General features: G+C 44.1%; 1 protein-coding gene and 1 long non-coding RNA gene across 2 annotated transcripts in view; one reads left to right on the top strand and one right to left on the bottom strand.

Moving 5' to 3' along the window:
• The window catches only part of LOC122929072, a 50,344-nt gene extending 45,620 nt beyond the window's left edge, over nt 1–4,724 (bottom strand). The window contains exon 1 of the long non-coding RNA XR_006387953.1: nt 4,691–4,724. This is a non-coding gene — a long non-coding RNA (uncharacterized LOC122929072). The remainder of the gene's footprint in view (nt 1–4,690) is intronic.
• An 8,194-nt stretch (nt 4,725–12,918) lies between these two features.
• On the top strand, nt 12,919–16,374 carry KLHDC7A (kelch domain containing 7A). Its single transcript, XM_044278636.1, has one exon. The coding sequence runs from the start codon at nt 13,060–13,062 to the stop codon at nt 15,199–15,201; it is 2,142 nt and encodes a 713-aa protein (XP_044134571.1). The 5' UTR covers nt 12,919–13,059; the 3' UTR covers nt 15,202–16,374.
• The last annotated feature ends 3,214 nt before the right edge of the window (nt 16,375–19,588 follow it).

Raw genomic sequence — 19,588 nt, 5'->3', positions numbered from 1 at the left:
TGGGGCACAGTGTAGAGGTATACTGTATATTGTGGGGCACAGTGTAGAGGTATACTGTATATTGTGTGGCACAGTGTAGCGGTATACTGTATATTGTGGGGCACAGTGTAGCGGTATACTGTATATTGTGGGGCACAGTGTAGAGGTATACTGTATATTGTGGGGCACAGTGTAGAGGTATACTGTATATTGTGTGGCACAGTGTAGCGGTATACTGTATATTGTGGGGCACAGTGTAGCGGTATACTGTATATTGTGGGGCACAGTGTAGAGGTATACTGTATATTGTGGGGCACAGTGTAGAGGTATACTGTATATTGTGTGGCACAGTGTAGAGGTATACTGCATATTGTGTGACACAGTGTAGAGGTATACTGTATATTGTGGGGCACAGTGTAGCGGTATACTGTATATTGTGGGGCACAGTGTAGAGATATACTGTATATTGTGCGACACAGTGTAGAGTTATACTGTATATTGTGCGGCACAGTGTAGAGGTATACTGTATATTGTGTGGCACAGTGTAGCGGTATACTGTATATTGTGTGGCACAGTGTAGAGGTATACTGTATATTGTGTGGCACAGTGTAGCGGTATACTGTATATTGTGTGGCACAGTGTAGAGGTATACTGTATATTGTGGGGCACAGTGTAGAGGTATACTGTATATTGTGGGGCACAGTGTAGCGGTATACTGTATATTGTGTGGCACAGTGTAGAGGTATACTGTATATTGTGTGGCACAGTGTAGCGGTATACTGTATATTGTGTAGCACAGTGTAGAGGTATACTGTATATTGTGGGGCACAGTGTAGAGGTATACTGTATATTGTGGGGCACAGTGTAGAGGTATACTGTATATTGTGTGGCACAGTGTAGCGGTATACTGTATATTGTGGGGCACAGTGTAGAGGTATACTGTATATTGTGTGGCACAGTGTAGAGGTATACTGTATATTGTGTGGCACAGTGTAGCGGTATACTGTATATTGTGGGGCACAGTGTAGCGGTATACTGTATATTGTGGGGCACAGTGTAGAGGTATACTGTATATTGTGGGGCACAGTGTAGAGGTATACTGTATATTGTGTGGCACAGTGTAGAGATCCTGTATATTGTGGGGCACAGTGTAGAGGTATACTGTATATTGTGTGACACAGTGTAGAGGTATACTGTATATTGTGGGGCACAGTGTAGCGGTATACTGTATATTGTGGGGCACAGTGTAGAGATATACTGTATATTGTGTGACACAGTGTAGAGTTATACTGTATATTGTGCGGCACAGTGTAGAGGTATACTGTATATTGTGTGGCACAGTGTAGCGGTATACTGTATATTGTGTGGCACAGTGTAGAGGTATACTGTATATTGTGTGGCACAGTGTAGCGGTATACTGTATATTGTGTGGCACAGTGTAGAGGTATACTGTATATTGTGGGGCACAGTGTAGAGGTATACTGTATATTGTGGGGCACAGTGTAGCGGTATACTGTATATTGTGTGGCACAGTGTAGAGGTATACTGTATATTGTGTGGCACAGTGTAGCGGTATACTGTATATTGTGTAGCACAGTGTAGAGGTATACTGTATATTGTGGGGCACAGTGTAGAGGTATACTGTATATTGTGGGGCACAGTGTAGAGGTATACTGTATATTGTGTGGCACAGTGTAGCGGTATACTGTATATTGTGTGGCACAGTGTAGAGGTATACTGTATATTGTGTGGCACAGTGTAGAGGTATACTGTATATTGTGGGGCACAGTATAGAGGTATACTGTATATTGTGTGGCACAGTGTAGCGGTATACTGTATATTGTGGGGCACAGTGTAGAGGTATACTGTATATTGTGGGGCACAGTGTAGAGGTATACTGTATATTGTGGGGCACAGTGTAGAGGTATACAGTATATTGTGGGGCACAGTGTAGAGGTATACTGTATATTGTGTGGCACAGTGTAGAGGTATACTGTACATTGTGTGGCACAGTGTAGAGGTATACTGTATATTGTGGGGCACAGTGTAGAGGTATACTGTATATTGTGGGGCACAGTGTAGCGGTATACTGTATATTGTGGGGCACAGTGTAGAGGTATACTGTATATTGTGGGGCACAGTGTAGAGGTATACTGTATATTGTGGGGCACAGTGTAGAGGTATACTGTATATTGTGTGGCACAGTGTAGCGGTATACTGTATATTGTGGGGCACAGTGTAGCGGTATACTGTATATTGTGGGGCACAGTGTAGAGGTATACTGTATATTGTGGGGCACAGTGTAGAGGTATACTGTATATTGTGTGGCACAGTGTAGCGGTATACTGTATATTGTGGGGCACAGTGTAGCGGTATACTGTATATTGTGGGGCACAGTGTAGAGGTATACTGTATATTGTGGGGCACAGTGTAGAGGTATACTGTATATTGTGTGGCACAGTGTAGAGGTATACTGCATATTGTGTGACACAGTGTAGAGGTATACTGTATATTGTGGGGCACAGTGTAGCGGTATACTGTATATTGTGGGGCACAGTGTAGAGATATACTGTATATTGTGCGACACAGTGTAGAGTTATACTGTATATTGTGCGGCACAGTGTAGAGGTATACTGTATATTGTGTGGCACAGTGTAGCGGTATACTGTATATTGTGTGGCACAGTGTAGAGGTATACTGTATATTGTGTGGCACAGTGTAGCGGTATACTGTATATTGTGTGGCACAGTGTAGAGGTATACTGTATATTGTGGGGCACAGTGTAGAGGTATACTGTATATTGTGGGGCACAGTGTAGCGGTATACTGTATATTGTGTGGCACAGTGTAGCGGTATACTGTATATTGTGTGGCACAGTGTAGAGGTATACTGTATATTGTGGCACAGTGTAGCGGTATACTGTATATTGTGGGGCACAGTGTAGCGGTATACTGTATATTGTGGGGCACAGTGTAGCGGTATACTGTATATTGTGGGGCACAGTGTAGAGGTATACTGTATATTGTGGGGCACAGTGTAGAGGTATACTGTATATTGTGTGGCACAGTGTAGAGATACTGTATATTGTGGGGCACAGTGTAGAGGTATACTGTATATTGTGTGACACAGTGTAGAGGTATACTGTATATTGTGGGGCACAGTGTAGCGGTATACTGTATATTGTGGGGCACAGTGTAGAGATATACTGTATATTGTGTGACACAGTGTAGAGTTATACTGTATATTGTGCGGCACAGTGTAGAGGTATACTGTATATTGTGTGGCACAGTGTAGCGGTATACTGTATATTGTGTGGCACAGTGTAGAGGTATACTGTATATTGTGGGGCACAGTGTAGAGGTATACTGTATATTGTGGGGCACAGTGTAGCGGTATACTGTATATTGTGTGGCACAGTGTAGAGGTATACTGTATATTGTGTGGCACAGTGTAGCGGTATACTGTATATTGTGTAGCACAGTGTAGAGGTATACTGTATATTGTGGGGCACAGTGTAGAGGTATACTGTATATTGTGGGGCACAGTGTAGAGGTATACTGTATATTGTGTGGCACAGTGTAGCGGTATACTGTATATTGTGTGGCACAGTGTAGAGGTATACTGTATATTGTGTGGCACAGTGTAGAGGTATACTGTATATTGTGGGGCACAGTATAGAGGTATACTGTATATTGTGTGGCACAGTGTAGCGGTATACTGTATATTGTGGGGCACAGTGTAGAGGTATACTGTATATTGTGGGGCACAGTGTAGAGGTATACTGTATATTGTGGGGCACAGTGTAGAGGTATACTGTATATTGTGTGGCACAGTGTAGAGGTATACAGTATATTGTGGGGCACAGTGTAGAGGTATACTGTATATTGTGTGGCACAGTGTAGAGGTATACTGTACATTGTGTGGCACAGTGTAGAGGTATACTGTATATTGTGGGGCACAGTGTAGAGGTATACTGTATATTGTGGGGCACAGTGTAGCGGTATACTGTATATTGTGGGGCACAGTGTAGAGGTATACTGTATATTGTGGGGCACAGTGTAGAGGTATACTGTATATTGTGGGGCACAGTGTAGAGGTATACTGTATATTGTGTGGCACAGTGTAGCGGTATACTGTATATTGTGGGGCACAGTGTAGCGGTATACTGTATATTGTGGGGCACAGTGTAGAGGTATACTGTATATTGTGGGGCACAGTGTAGAGGTATACTGTATATTGTGTGGCACAGTGTAGCGGTATACTGTATATTGTGGGGCACAGTGTAGCGGTATACTGTATATTGTGGGGCACAGTGTAGAGGTATACTGTATATTGTGGGGCACAGTGTAGAGGTATACTGTATATTGTGTGGCACAGTGTAGAGGTATACTGCATATTGTGTGACACAGTGTAGAGGTATACTGTATATTGTGGGGCACAGTGTAGCGGTATACTGTATATTGTGGGGCACAGTGTAGAGATATACTGTATATTGTGCGACACAGTGTAGAGTTATACTGTATATTGTGCGGCACAGTGTAGAGGTATACTGTATATTGTGTGGCACAGTGTAGCGGTATACTGTATATTGTGGGGCACAGTGTAGCGGTATACTGTATATTGTGGGGCACAGTGTAGCGGTATACTGTATATTGTGGGGCACAGTGTAGGCTATATGTGTATAACAAACATATTCCACATGGAAACTTACAGTTACTTGGCCCTTGAGGATCTCGGACGCCACTTCCACACTTTGGCCGGGGTCTCGGCGGAGCTGATGTGTTTTATCCTAATGAGAAAGATTTCATAATAAGGATTTGGAGAAGAGGCAGAGGGATAGCAGAGCAGGGAGAGGATGGTGCTGCTACTAGGGGGTCATACCATGGGGGAGTAATAAAGCCCACTATAATGCCCCCCCAGTAGTAATAATTCTCCTTATAATGTGACAGTGCAAAAATACCCCTTTGTAAAGCCCCCAGTTGAGCTAATGTCCCCATATTGCCCCCATAATGTGCCAGTATAAAATACCCCTATATAGTGCCCCCAGTAAATGCCCCCATAGTGCTCCTCTCCCCCCTTACTCCTAGTGCCCCCCATAATGTACCAGTATAAAATGCCCCATGTATAGTGCCCCCAGTAAATGCCCCCATAGTGCCCCCATAATGTACCAGTATAAAATGCCCCATATAGAGTGCCCCAGTAGATGCCCTCAGTGTCCCCCATAATTTGCAAGTATAAAATACCCCTTCTTAGTGCCGCCGTAGATGACCCCATAGTACTCCTCTTCCCCCTTCTCCATAGTACCCACCATAATGTGTCCCAGTATAAAATGCTACTGTGCAGAGCCCCCATATAAAATACCCCTTCTTTGTGGCCTCAGTAGATGCCCCTATAGTGCCCACCAATAATGTGCCAGTAAGAAGTGCCCTCATAGTGCTACCCAATAATGTGCCAGTAAAAAGTGCCCCCAATAATGTGCCAGTAATAAGTGCCCCCATCACGTGCCAGTAATAAGAGCCCCCATAGATGCCCCCCAATAATGTGCCAGTAAAATGTGGGGGTTCAATTGCCCTGTTATCCCCCCCCCCCCCCCCGATCCGCCAGTGGGGAGGAGGTGGGACCAGTGGACCCAGCGAATTTATGTTTTTTTTGTGCCAGTTTTCTGGTGTGAAAGAAGACTGAAATCTATGGCAGCTTGGGCTACAGGCACACAGACTGCCGGAGGATGCTTCTAATTTATGATGAGGTGCACGCCATGTGTCAAATGCCGCTCTATGATAAATCCCCTAATTCTAAATATTAGTCAGGATTAGTAAATCTGTCCCAGTCTATTAGAAAGCTGCAGAACTTTACCCCCCTGGCACTGGGATCTGACTGCAACTTCTACCCTAAACCCTAAAACTCTGCCATTAGGTATAAGACTGACCATACATTTTTAAAGATGACCTGTTCCTCTCCTTAGATGTCTGTTTTAGTAACTACTTGCATTTCCCATCTAATAACAACTCTGGGGTGTCTCGTGTTATGACTTTATGTTGTGCGATTCTTCTATTATTCCTGCAAGAAGTTTATGAATGCATTGCAAACAGTTTGCAGTGAAGGTCCAGATGGGTGGTACCAGTTGAGGGTGTGTCCCTGCACAGTCTGACACTATCAAATCAGTGCTGCCAGTGTCAGACTGTACAGGGACACACCCCCAACTGGTAACACCCATCTGGACCTTCATTGCAGACTGCTAGCAATTCATTCATAACTTCTGGCAGGAATAATAGTGTCATAAGAATATTGGTTATTACATGGGGATGTAAGTAGTTAATAAAACACACATGTCGGGAGAGGTGACAGATCCCATTTAATCACTCACTTAGCCAACAGCTATTCCTCTCATCTCAGTACCTGCCAAAATTCGCAGGTTCAGCTGACTTTGCTCTTAAAGGGGATGTGTCACAAAACATATTCTACCTTTTTTTAAACCAGCACCTAGATTCTAATACTTTTATAATTGCATGTAATTAAAACTTTAGTATAGCCACTGAGCTATTCAATAAATTGTGTCTGCATAGCGCCACCTGCTGTTTGTTCTTTTCCTTCTTTTTTGTCCGTGTCACTCACCTGGTCGAGCATGCTCAGTTTAAATCTACAACTGCCACCAGCCATACCTTCTGTTAGAAGCTGTGGTAGTTACAGGGAGAGAGCTGCAGCAGAAAGGACACCCCCCCCCCACCCCCCCACCCCCACCCCCCGAGCTGTCAAGCTAAAGATAATCTAGCAGAGCCAGTGAATGAGGAGATCTCTGGACCCATGTGAGGTACAGGGCTGGTTCGAGCTTTATTAGAAAGGTATCAGCATGTACTATATGATGTCCGATCTTCATTTTTTTACATCAGTCATGGGATAACCCCTTTAATTTTTTGGGCACCTAAAACGGTTGTGGGTCCACTCATATATTCCTAGATTTTGGAGGTACTTGGTCATTTATTCCATGTCTGAAGGAGGTTTGTTTTCAAGCTCCCCTGGAGAAGGTGCCGTACCTATCTGCATCTATAGGACGGTATGCTGATATGACTGGCGGGTGATTAATATGTAGTATTAGTATGTAGGAGATATCTGGCAGTACGTATGGGCACATATTACCATTCTCCTCAGATCCGTACCCTTCGCAGACAGTTTCCCGGAGATTAAAACTCTCTATTCATTATGGAGACTGAGAATGTAATTAGAAGTTGGCAGAAACAAACACATGATAAGGGCATTCATAAGCTGCCACTATATTAATGAGAAAAACACAATTTTTGTCCAGGATGTAAAGCTTCCAGATCAATAATGTAAACTTTATTTTTGGCCTTGAATTCCCATTCTTCATTTAAAACACAACTCCAATCCTCCTTTCACTTCACACTGACGATGCCCTGGCTGATCGCCAAAGACCGTGGCGAGAAAATATATAGAGGCTGGAGGGGAAGCACACCCGTCGGCGGTTCATTTCCATAGTGAAGCAGGGAGCAGTGCCGATCATCAGGGAAGCAGGTAAGTATTTGTTTATTGTGTTTTTTTTTTTTCATGGCGCTCGAAAGGGCACTAGGGGCCAAAGGGTGGGGGGGACAGGGAGGACATTATCACTGTGAAGGGGCACAAACGTGGGCATAACTACTATAAGGGGGCACAAAGGGGGGCATAACTACTGTAAGGGGACACACGGGTGGGTATAACTACTGTGAGGGGGAACAAAAGTGGGCATAACTACTGTGAGGGGGCACAAAAGTGGGCATAACTACTGTGAGGGGGCACAAAAGTGGGCATAACTACTGTGAGGGGGCACAAAGGTGGGCATAACTACTGTGAGGGGGCACAAAAGTAGGTATACCTACTGTGAGGGGGAACAAAAGTGGGCATAACTACTGTGAGGGGGCACAAAAGTGGGCATAACTACTGTGAGGGGGCACACAAGTAGGTATACCTACTGTGAGGGGGCACAAAGGTGGGCATAACTACTGTGAGGGGGCACAAATGAGGACATAACTAGTGTGAAGGGGCACAAAAGTGGGCATAACTACTGTGAGGGGGAACAAAGGTGGGCATAACTACTGTGAGGGGCTGGGGCTACAAGGAGGACATAACTAGTGTGAGGGGGCACAAGGGTGGGTATAACTACTGTGAGTGGGCACAAAGGTGGACATAACTACTGTGAGGGGGCACAAAGGTGGGTATAACTACTGTAAGAGAACACACGGGTGGGTGTAACTACTGTATGGGGGAACAAAGGTGGGCATAACTACTATGAGGGGGCACAAGGTGGGCATAACTTCTATGAGGGGGAACAAAGGTGGGCATAACTACTGTGATTGAGCAAAAAGATGGGCATAACTACAGAACATTAGCAGTAGTACTGTGAGGGGACATAATGTGGGCATAACTACTGTGAGGGTCACAATGTGGGCATTAGTATGGTGTGTTAGCACTAAGGAGAAATGCCCTACATTACCATGTCACACATTGGGATGGCTCGGTCTTACAGGGCAGCACAACTTCCCTGCTGGGGATTTCACAGGAGCAGTCACCATCCCTGTTCCGAATCCAGCAGACATCACACCAACGCCAGCGACACCCTGGATGAGGTAGGACCAGTTGGTTCTTTAATGTATTGCGAGGAATATTGGTACAGACATGTACCCTATGATAGATTTTATTAGGTGGGACTGGGTGAGTATAGTTATGCTTTGGGCGGAGTAAGAGGAGTGGCTTAGTGTAAAAAAAATTGCTGCAGCGCGCTACACACGGCGCTTTACTTTTTCTTCTTAATGTAACTTGCCATCTGAGTGACACATATGCAGCAGAAGGGGGGGGGGGGACACAGTCCTAAATCCTTGCCGTGGGTGCAGGAAAGCCTAGCTACACCTCTGCACTTCCAATCTGAATGTCCAAGCCACTCCTACACTGGGAGAGATTAAGTGTTAGGAGGAGGAGCACAACTGCCTGCCTTTCCATTTATTTCCTGCAGGGGCAGCGTTTGGGCTTAAACAGTTGGATCTCTGCTGTAAATGTGCCCCATTTATCATAACATAGTCGTATGAGGAGTTGTTTTTTGCAAGATTATTTTTTTTTTAAATTATATTCCTTGTAATGTGTTATAAAACCTTTAAAAAACAAAAACAAAAAAAACAACATTTTTTGGGTGGAATGAAAAAAAATATGCAGTTCCATTATTGCGAGGGATAGTTTTTTTGTGTTGTTATTTTGGTGTATACTGCATATAATTTTTGATCATTTTTTATGTGACCAACAATAGCCATTGTGGAATTACACGTTTGTTAATTTATTTTTGCATTGTTCACCTGATATTGTAATATTTTTGACATTTTCATAGGTGGAGATAACACTCGTATTTTTTTTACTTTTAATATTTGTATTTTATTAAATAAAAAACTAAAAAAACTTTTTGGGTCCCCCTACAGGACTTGAACCTGAACCTACTTCTGTATTTCAGTGTACTGTGCTTTTACCGATATCATACTTACTAATGTTCTTGCTCCTAAATTTGAGGCATACGTGAGCCCCACCTGTTTTCTGCCCAAATTTGGAAGGATTGTCTCTGAAATTTAAGGGCAGTCCTTTCAATTTTGGGACTGTTGACAACTATGCATTACCTAGTTTCCCTAGAACTACTACCACAGCAGGTCTGGTGTCCTTCAATAGGCCTCGGGTGCCATGATAACTGCTTGGCAAACTGCAATTGCATCACAATATGGGTGACTGGAGAACAGAGCGAGACCCCACCTTCTGCCCAACGTCTGAAATGTCGATGCCACTCTTGATCGTGACATCTGACGGGTTGAAAAGCCAAGATTAGAGTATCTCCAATCCTCATCAAGTCATGAATGTGTGAACAGGACCTTATTTATGTAGGTGGTTTGTCAATCATGTAAGAGACTAAGATAGTACAAACCCACTGAATAGATTACTCAAGAACTTTTTAGTAGAGGACCATAGTTAACATTGTAGTTTGGGGCTCGTAAGCCCTGCCCATGGAAATGCCCCCAAACCAATCATGATCGGGACTGCCCATGTATGGTTAGGGATAATACAAGTCCCACCCATTTTCGGCCTAGGGCGGCCAGAATTTCATGGTACTGTCTCTGAAAGTTAGGGATAGTCCCTGCAAGTTCAAGACTGTTGGCGACTGAGGAGGACGCAGGGGTGACTTGATTTTAAAGAGAAATGCTCACTGAATTAAAATACCGTACTTTATGTCCCATACTGACTTGGAATTTAGGTGCGACTATACCTTTAAGGCTTCTCGTGTGCAAAACTATTAGAGCGCCTCCATCACCATTTCCCGCTTTGTCAGGTACCGTTTTAGCAGGAGATGGCATGTGAATTTCTTGATAGAAAATCAAGTCGTGAAATTCTTGAGCGTCGCACCGAGCGAAACGCGCCAGCTGCGGTTCCTGTCATCGGTTTTATCTACCCTGCCTCGCCTACGGATAACTCCCTTCCGTTTAATCCGTCGTACTTGTTTGACTTTTATGTAAAAAAGAGGGAAGCTGCGAAAATCTCTCTCTTCGGTGGGTTCCCGTCAAGGCTACGATAGTGAGGCGCGCACGACGAGGCGTTAATCCCGGATGAAATAACTTGTTTATTTAAATTTCACACTTTGTATTTGCCGGAGATATTGTGATCCGCCTTTTTCGGCAAACATTGGGGGGTTCTAAACTTCTCGGAGAAGAGACAAAAGAGAAGCAGGGAGGCTGTGTACACAAGCCGCCGGAGAGTCTCCAATTATCTGTTAATTCCGCCGCTGTCTTCATTTATTTCTTTCATCTCCTTGTTCTCTTTTAAAATAATTTATTTCAGCAAGTGCGTCTCAGCCCCTGGGACCGCATCCAGATTCGTATATTTAAGTACGCCGAGGCGCCAGATGCAGCCAGTCAAAAATAAAGTCGGAGGCAGAGGCTTAAAATTAGATTTTCATAATACACAACCAGGATCGGGTTTTCAATCAATATCTCACATTCAACGGCGGAAACAGCGGACAGACACGTTAGTCCATGACCGCGATGCAGAATCTTCTTCATTAACATTTTTCTATAATATTTTTTCTCTCCTTGTAGTCATTTTGCTATAGAAATGATCTGCCCTTAACAAACACAGATGTAGCGGAGAACCATAGCTCAGGGGCGACTATAGAAAACTCTGCACCTCTGTGAAGGGATGGTAGACCAAGGACCCAGCCCCAATCCCCCAGCCACCTCATCTTGGTGCTATTTCATACAGTGTCATTGACAGGTGTCTGCTCTCAGGTGCTGTTATGCCATAATCCGGGTTGGGATATCTTGGCATATATGATGCCCAATATTAATAATAGGTGGGGCACGCGTTACCTTGATCGGGCAACCTTTCTTCCAAAGTCAAGCAACTGAAATACTCAGTAATGTATGTACACAGTGACTCCATCAGCAGAATAATGAGTGCAGCTCTGGAGTATAATACAGGATGTAACTGAGGATCAGTACAGGATAAGTAATGTAATGTGTGTACACAGTGACTCCCCCAGCAGAATAGTGAGTGCAGCTCTGGAGTAAAATTCGGGTTGTAACTCAGGATCAGTACAGAATAAGTAATGTAATGTCTGTACACAGGGACTCCACTAGCAGAATAGTGAGTGCAGCTCTAGAGTATAAGACATGATATAACTCAGGATCAGTACAGGATAAGTAATGTATGTACACAGGGACTCCACCAGCAGAATAGTGAGTGCAGCTCTGGAGTACAATACAGGATATAACTCAGGATCAGTACAGGATAAGTCATGTAATGATTGTAACACAGAGACTCCACCATTAGAATAGTGAGTACAGCCCTGGAGTATAATACAGGATATAACTCAGGATCAGTACAGGATAAGTCATGTAATGATTGTAACACAGAGACTCCACCATTATAATAGTGAGTACAGCTCTGGAGTATAATACAGGAGATAACTCAAGATCAGTACAGGATAAGTAATGTAATGTATGTACACAGTGACTGCACCAGCAGAATAGTGAGTGCAGCTCTGGAGTATAATACAGGATGTAACTCAGGATCAGTACAGGATAAGTAATGTATGTACACAGTGACTGCACCAGCAGAATAGTGAGTGCAGCTCTGGAGTATAATACAGGATGTAACTCAGGATCAGTACAGGATAAGTAATGCAATGTAGGGTGAGTAGTCTGGTTACCATATTATAAACCAAATGCAAACCCCCACGGTCCTTTACATAATTGTAATGATGATGATCTATCTGACTTCATGGCTGGGGCTAAATGGTGATATTGGTGACCTAAGATCTCCCTTTCACTATGCTACATCATAGCATATAGAAGATGGATAGAGTTGCGTTGTGTCTCAAGGTAATACAATCTAAAAAAATGTTCAGGATTGGATTTCTTGTGACTCTAGAGCCTTGGTTGGGGCAATTCAGAAGTCTGGACGTGACTCCATTCACACTCACTGTGCTGCAATGTACAATGTAGTGTAGTGAAAGTACGACCTTTAGTATTGCAACAGGTTTCACAGCCACAATCTCCACGTAGCAGCAGCCTTATATTATGTGATCTATTTGAGTGTTTTTTTTAACTTTTGACTCTCTGTACAGTACACACGAATCCAGAATAAGCCCAGCTCCACTGTGTAAATTGCAGAGAAGTTGACTTAGAGGTAGCAATGCTCCAGGTAAAGAAACTGGTCAGTCCAGGTATTAACATGTAATATGAATGCACACTATTTAGTAGAGGGAAACACAGAACGTGTTTACTTAGTACACAGTAGCCCAGTGTTATATTGTTTCTGCGTGTTTGGTGTCCTGCCCTTCCTTTTTTTTTCCTTAAATATGCAAAGCCTCGTGAAGCAGATGGCGATGCGGTCCTGCCCAGCCTGTGGTGCAGGATTCTAGGCTATTTCATACTCACCTGTCCCTTAGATACAAGGTAGCACCGGGAAACAGAGGACTCTTCTTTAGAGCAGACCCAACTGGTTTTCAGCAGCCAAGGTAATTGCATGGATTCCTGAGATTCTTGAGCTGGCACTTGATATAGAATAATGATTAACACGCCGTGGGAGAGCAGAGTCTGGCAGTTGGACATGCAGCTGATAGGAAAAGTAGCGCTCTCAGCAACTGCTGTCTTTATTTTGGCACTCGCTTATAGATTTTATAAGTTACGAAAACTAGAGAGCACTGATCCAAATGGCAATCATGTCCCATGCAGTGTCACAGAGAAGAACCCTACTGAAGAAACTCCTTTACGGGATTACATAGGTGAAGAAAATGGTAACCTGAGATTTAGGTGTGTACACAACTTGCAGAACAGCTCGGTCACAGATCACGTCAAGGCTCAAGAGGGATTACCGATTGGTGATGTCACCCAGAAAGATCAAAGTGGTCTAACGAGTGAACAAGTGCACAAGAAGCTTGACCCCCTGCGAAGCCAACAACAAACTAGAGATGATACTGCAGGCCAAACAGATGAGTGTGATCGAGAAGACGTCATCAACAAAACACAGAGCCAGGACTGCAGGCAGGATCCAGAAGGTGGAGAAATGCAAGAAAAGTCAGAAATGGCAAATGGTTCCACGGGGAAGGAATCTGAAGATTTGTCTGCAAGTCACGAAAATCGACCAGAAGAAAATTCACCCCAGGTTATCTCAACAGAAATTCAAGGTGATATCATCACAGATGGTGGCCAAACCCAGATACTTACAACAGAAGGCTTAAGAGAGAAGATGGTGGAATCCAGTTCTCAGCCAATCATAGATGAAGTAGATCATCGCCTTGATACTGGGGTTCATGAAAACCAGATACCCCTTACAGATTTACAATCATCTGCTAACAAAGGGGACATAAGCATCACGGCTCAACAAGAACCAACTAATGATGATGACCGTACAAAGGATAACATTCAGGAGGAAATGAGCAAAATCCAAAACCTAAAAGACAACCAAGAGGAAGAAGACAAAGGAACCACCAACGACACACAAACACAGGGAATCGAATCCAATATAATTTCTTCTGTCACTGCACCCTCATCACTTTCCAACCAGCAAGACCAGGACAGTGCTAGAGTGGTACAGTCACCACCAAACACCTACCACATTTCTTTGGATAAAGAGTCTACTCTTGATATCCATCTTGATTTGGGAAACTGTTATGAAGTCTTGTGCCTGGCAAAGAAATACAAGCACGATGTCCTTATAGCAGCAGCTTACAAAATAATGAGTGACAACTACTTACAGGTTCTACAAAACCCAACAATCTATGGACGTCTCAACGCCATGGAGAGAGACTTAATTCTTGAGGCCAGGATGAAGGGAAGGCGTTTTGTAGTTGTTGCTGACATTGACACTCAAGCCAACAATGCACCTGAAAACAGCAGCAGTCTGAGTTATTACGACAGTGACAATGACCAGTGGCACGCGTTGTCCCACATCCCAAGTGAAGCTGTCAGCAGAGGCTCTTCCATGGCCACTCTCTTCAACTACATCTTCATCGTGCTTGGTTCCGACGGCCTTGAGAGGCAAATGAAACCTTCCAAACGTGTCCTCTGCTACAACCCCTCGACGGACACTTGGAAGGAAGTGGCTTCGCTCAAAGAAGCAAGGCCTCACTGCAAACTTGTAGCCCTTGATGGCTGCCTCTATGCCATCGGGGGGGAATGCCTTCATACCGTTGAAAAGTATGACCCACGCCAAAACAAGTGGAGTTACATAGCACCTCTTCCGAATGACACCTTTGCGGTCGCTCACATGGCGACTGCATATGACGATGAGATTTACGTGACGGGTGGAACAATACGATATATGCTCTTAAGATATAACCATCGAGAGAAAATCTGGAAGAACAGTCACATCAGCGGCAGCAAAGACAGGACGACAGAGATCGTAATCGCCAACAACTTCCTCTACCGCTTTGACCTGAACCGCAGCATGGGGATAAGTGTCCACCGTTGCAACATTCGAGCCAGGATCTGGTATGAATGTGCCACATATGCAATGCCCTATCCGACACCCTTCCAGTGTGTGGTCATCGATAACAACATCTACTGCATTAGCAGAAACTTCCACCTGCGTTTCTTGGCGGATGAAGTATCTCCCAGGTTTATGGATGTAGACCTACAGACTGTGCCCTTGCCAAAGGGCATCCTCTACCCTCTTGTCCTTGTTCTGCCAGTCAAGGGCGTACAGTGAACTCACCAACAAAGACCCTTATTGATTTTCTTTTTCTTCATAGATACCCAACAAGCCAATGGAAGCTTGTTAAGAGTCTGATCTTGACACTGGCTACATCCACGTACAGGACATAAAAGAGGAAATGTGATAATTATTCATTGTCTACAACTGCAATTCTCTTGACAAATGCACCGTTATAAACTGCAGCTTCAAGCAAGTTCGTGGCACCGCACTAAAGTCTTTTCTGCAAGACGGAAACTTTTTTTCCTTTTTTTTGCCCTAATACATATATTCTGTATTCATACAGGCAAGAGGCAGAAAGATAAATCCTGGAGCCTAGCAGGTAAAAACACCAACATTCGCAGTAATTACTTCTCATTGCTCAGTAACTCACAGCTGAACTTTTAGAGATGGGATTTTTTTTTCCAGATTTTGGGGAATATGCATATTTTATGTCTATAGTGTAACACTGGCGTCAGCATTAACCCCATAGATGATGAAGGATGTGTAAAAAAAAAGATGGAGCGCTTACACCCAAATATAGATATTTAGGATGAGTTACAATGTGACAGAATGCTATGTAATCTATTATGTGCACATGAATGTTAAGAGTGACTTTAGGGTTAACGTGTAGCCTTCAGCTGCAGCCGCCATAGCTTGTTATTATAGGACGGCAGGGTGCATCCTGAACGCTCCACGTCATATGCAAACAGAGATTAGGAGTATTTGCCTTTTAAATTATATGTACAATTACAGTAATGCTATAGTTAGAATGACCCTTAAGAGACTACGCTCTGGTATTCTAATAGTGCACTGAGGGAACGTCTTTTAAAGGGCATCTGTCAGCAGTTTTGTACCTATGACACTGGCTGACCTGTTACATGTGCGCTTGGCAGCTGAAAACATCTGTGTTGGTCCCATGTTCATATGTGCCCGCATTGCTGAGAAAAATTATGTTTTAATATATGCAAATGACCCTCTAGGTGCAACGGGGGCGTTACCGTTACACCTAGAGGGTCTGGTCTCTCTGCAGCTACTGTACCCAATGCAGTTTGATTGACAGCGCCATGTGTGATCACATTTTCACTGCCTGGTCCTGTCATTTAAAGTGCAGAGGGCGCGGCTGTTGCAGAGCCTCTAGGTGTAATGGCAACGCCCCCATTGCTCCTAGAGGCTCATTTGCATATAATAAAACATAATTTTTCTCAGCAATGCGGGAACATATGAACATGGGACCAACACAGATGCCTTCAGCTGCCAAGCGCACATGTAACCGGTCAGACAGTGTCAGAGGTACAAATCTGCTGAACCCATTGGTTGTAAAAGCTGACTCCCTCCAGCGATGCCACATTATCAGCCCCCTCCAGATACTTCCCCAACACCTCCCCACATTACTGCGACTGACATTTCATGTCCTGTACAGTAGAGCATACACACACTGATGAAGATTGCTTGGATTTGTATACACTGATCAGACAGAGTATTGTACGTCACATCCTCATTCCCACAAACCAGCGATGACACCTCTAAAGGGGTCCAGCATCAATTTTATCAATTTAGGCTGAAAAATTTACACTACCGGCGAGTTAGGCTTTGATCATTATGAGCATCTATAACTGTGGTTGCCCATGTCCCTGTCACCGGTTCACCGGTTGTCCTTCTTTTGACCATTTTTAAAGCTACAACCCCCTACATAACAAGAAGACCCCACAAGACTGGACATTTTGGAGATGCTCTGAGCCAGTCGTCTACATATTACATTTCAGCCCTCGTCACATTCACTTACATCCTGAGGCTACATGCACACGACCGTATGTGTTTTGCGGTCCGCAAATTGCGGATCCGCAAAAAAAAGGTTACATTCCATATGGCATCCGTTTTTTTTGCGGACCCATTGTAATAATGCCTATCCTTGTCCGCAAACTAGAAAAAAAATAGGACATGCACTATTTTTTTTGCGGAGTAACGGAACGGACATACTGATGCGGACAGCACACGGTGTGCTGTCCACGTTTTTTGCGGCCCCTTTGAAAAGAATGGGTCCGCATCCTATCCGTAAAAAAAACGGAACGGATACGGAAACAAACAACGTTCGTGTGCATGAGGCCTTACATTTGCCCATTTTACTTGCTTCCAGCACATCAACTTCAAGAACGGACAGTTCACTTGCTGCCTAATATATCCAGACCCCTGACAGGTGCCATCATCACCAGATAGTCCATAGTGGTAGTAATGTTATGGCTGATCGGTGTCTTTGACCTAGACGAGTGGACTGGTTCACCCGAGCATGAGCCCCATTCATTGCCCATAAGGCGACCCATTCAGTTCATCTCAGCCCCTGTACCCCCCCTGATTACGCTGACACTTAGCGTCGCAGCACAATATGAAAATGTATTTACGTGGTATTAAAATTAGTATGTCGTGCAAAATTTTGCGGATGTGGACACGCCCCCTTTGTACAGGGCCCTGCCCCTTTTGTGTAACCCTACCCTCTTGTTATGGCGCTCTGCCCCCTCCCAATGCATTTTGGGCCCTAGGGTTGCATACAATGTAAATTATGGCACATTGCAGGAGATTTATAACGCTGTCTCAAAGAAAAAATGTCTTTGTTTCCCATAGCAACCAATCACAGCACAGCTTTCATTTTATATCTTGCTCTTGGAAAATGAAAGTGTTGCTGTGATTGGTTGCTATGGGCAACAGAGGCTTTTTTCCCCTTCCTTTTCATAATTTGCCAACTTATGGCAGAGACATATGAACCTGCCTAAAAGCAAAGCTGTCTGTTGCCCATAGCAACCAATCACAGCACGGCTTTCATTTCATACTCTGCTCTGAAACCAGCGCTGTGATTGGTTGCTATGGACAGTTTCCTAAATCCGCAAACACTATGGGGGAGGTTTATCAAAACTGGTTTAAAGGAAAACTGGCTCAGTTGCCCATAGCAACCTTTCAGATTCCACCTTCCATTTTCAAAAGGAGCTCTGAGAAATGAAAGGTGGTATCTGATTGGTTGGTTTGCTATAAGCGACTAAGCCAGATGTTCACAGCAACCAATCACATTCCACCTTTCATTTTCCAAAAGAGGTCTGAAAAAGGAAAGGTGGAATCTGATTGGTTGCTATGGGCAACTAAGCCAGTTTTCCTTCACATCAGTTTTGATAAATTTGCCTCATAGTGTTTATTGATATGTCATGACAGAGATGACGCCACTGTAACATGTCATGATCGGGAGTCACCCCATTTTGACCACACACAGATGGCGGTCCACTTTTATTGCGCATCCGTTCATTATAATGGACAAGTCTTGCAGCAAAATAAGCACTCAATGGATCACGCTGCAGTTTTCTCTGCGATGGTCACTGCGGGAAAACCACATGTGTGAATTGGCGCATTGACCATAGGTCAGTCCTGGCGCTAGGAGAGATCTTCTTCTAGACCTGAATGGTATACTAAACGCTTGAAATTAAGACATGGAAAGAAAATCTCTGCCACTTCCAAAACAGAGCTTTGATCTATTGATCAGATTTTCTATGTAGCCTGAGGGAGAAAACAAGAGGCCGTGACTGCGCCACTTATCCTCTAAGCAGATCAGTAACAGAGCAGAGAGAAGGCACGAAAATGTCTCCGCATTAGATGAGGGAGCAGATCTGGGTGGTTAGGGGCGTAAAAGATGGGAGAGACGGGCTGAACTGAGATTACTGGGCACTGCAGTCTTCTCTGTTGAGCTCTGATATCAGCCATTTCATGTAGTGTTCATCAATGGAATGAGTGACAGCAAGTGTAGACCCTGTCCCCCATGATTACTACTTTTTATCATTGCTGAGAACAGGACCAGTGGTTTGCATGGGGCCCATTGAGGCTAGTTTATGTCTGTGTAGTCCTATAGAATACGAGTTATTCTTATAGCAGCTGGATGTACTGTTCACCAAAGGAATGAGTGACAAGAATTGTAGACCCTGTCCCTCATGATTACTATGAGTCATGGGACCAGTGGTTTACATGGGCCCTTTGAGTTTAGGCTAGTTTCTTCATGTCTGTGTAGTCCTATAGAATAAGAGCTAGTCTTATAGAAGCTGGATGTAGTGTTCATCAAAGGAATGAGTTTAGACCCTTTCCCCCATGATTACTACAATTCGCGGGACCAGTGGTTTGCATGGGGCCCATTGAGTTTAGGCTAGTTTCTCCATGTCTGTGTAGTTTTATAGAGTAACAGCTTCTTATAGCAGCTGGATGTAGTGTTCATCAAAGGAATGAGTGGCAGGAAGTTTAGACCCTGTCCCCCATGATTACTACTTTATATCAGTGTTGAGATCTTCTGGAGACAGGAGTCATGGGTCCAGGGGTTTGCATGGGGCCCATTGAGTTTAGGCTAGTTTCTCCATGTCTGCATAGCTGGAGGTAGTGT

The sequence above is a fragment of the Bufo gargarizans genome, chromosome 2 (assembly GCF_014858855.1).
Source record: "Bufo gargarizans isolate SCDJY-AF-19 chromosome 2, ASM1485885v1, whole genome shotgun sequence".
In the NCBI taxonomy this organism is placed as follows: Eukaryota; Metazoa; Chordata; class Amphibia; order Anura; family Bufonidae; genus Bufo; species Bufo gargarizans.
This window is presented reverse-complemented; position numbering and strand designations above follow the sequence as displayed.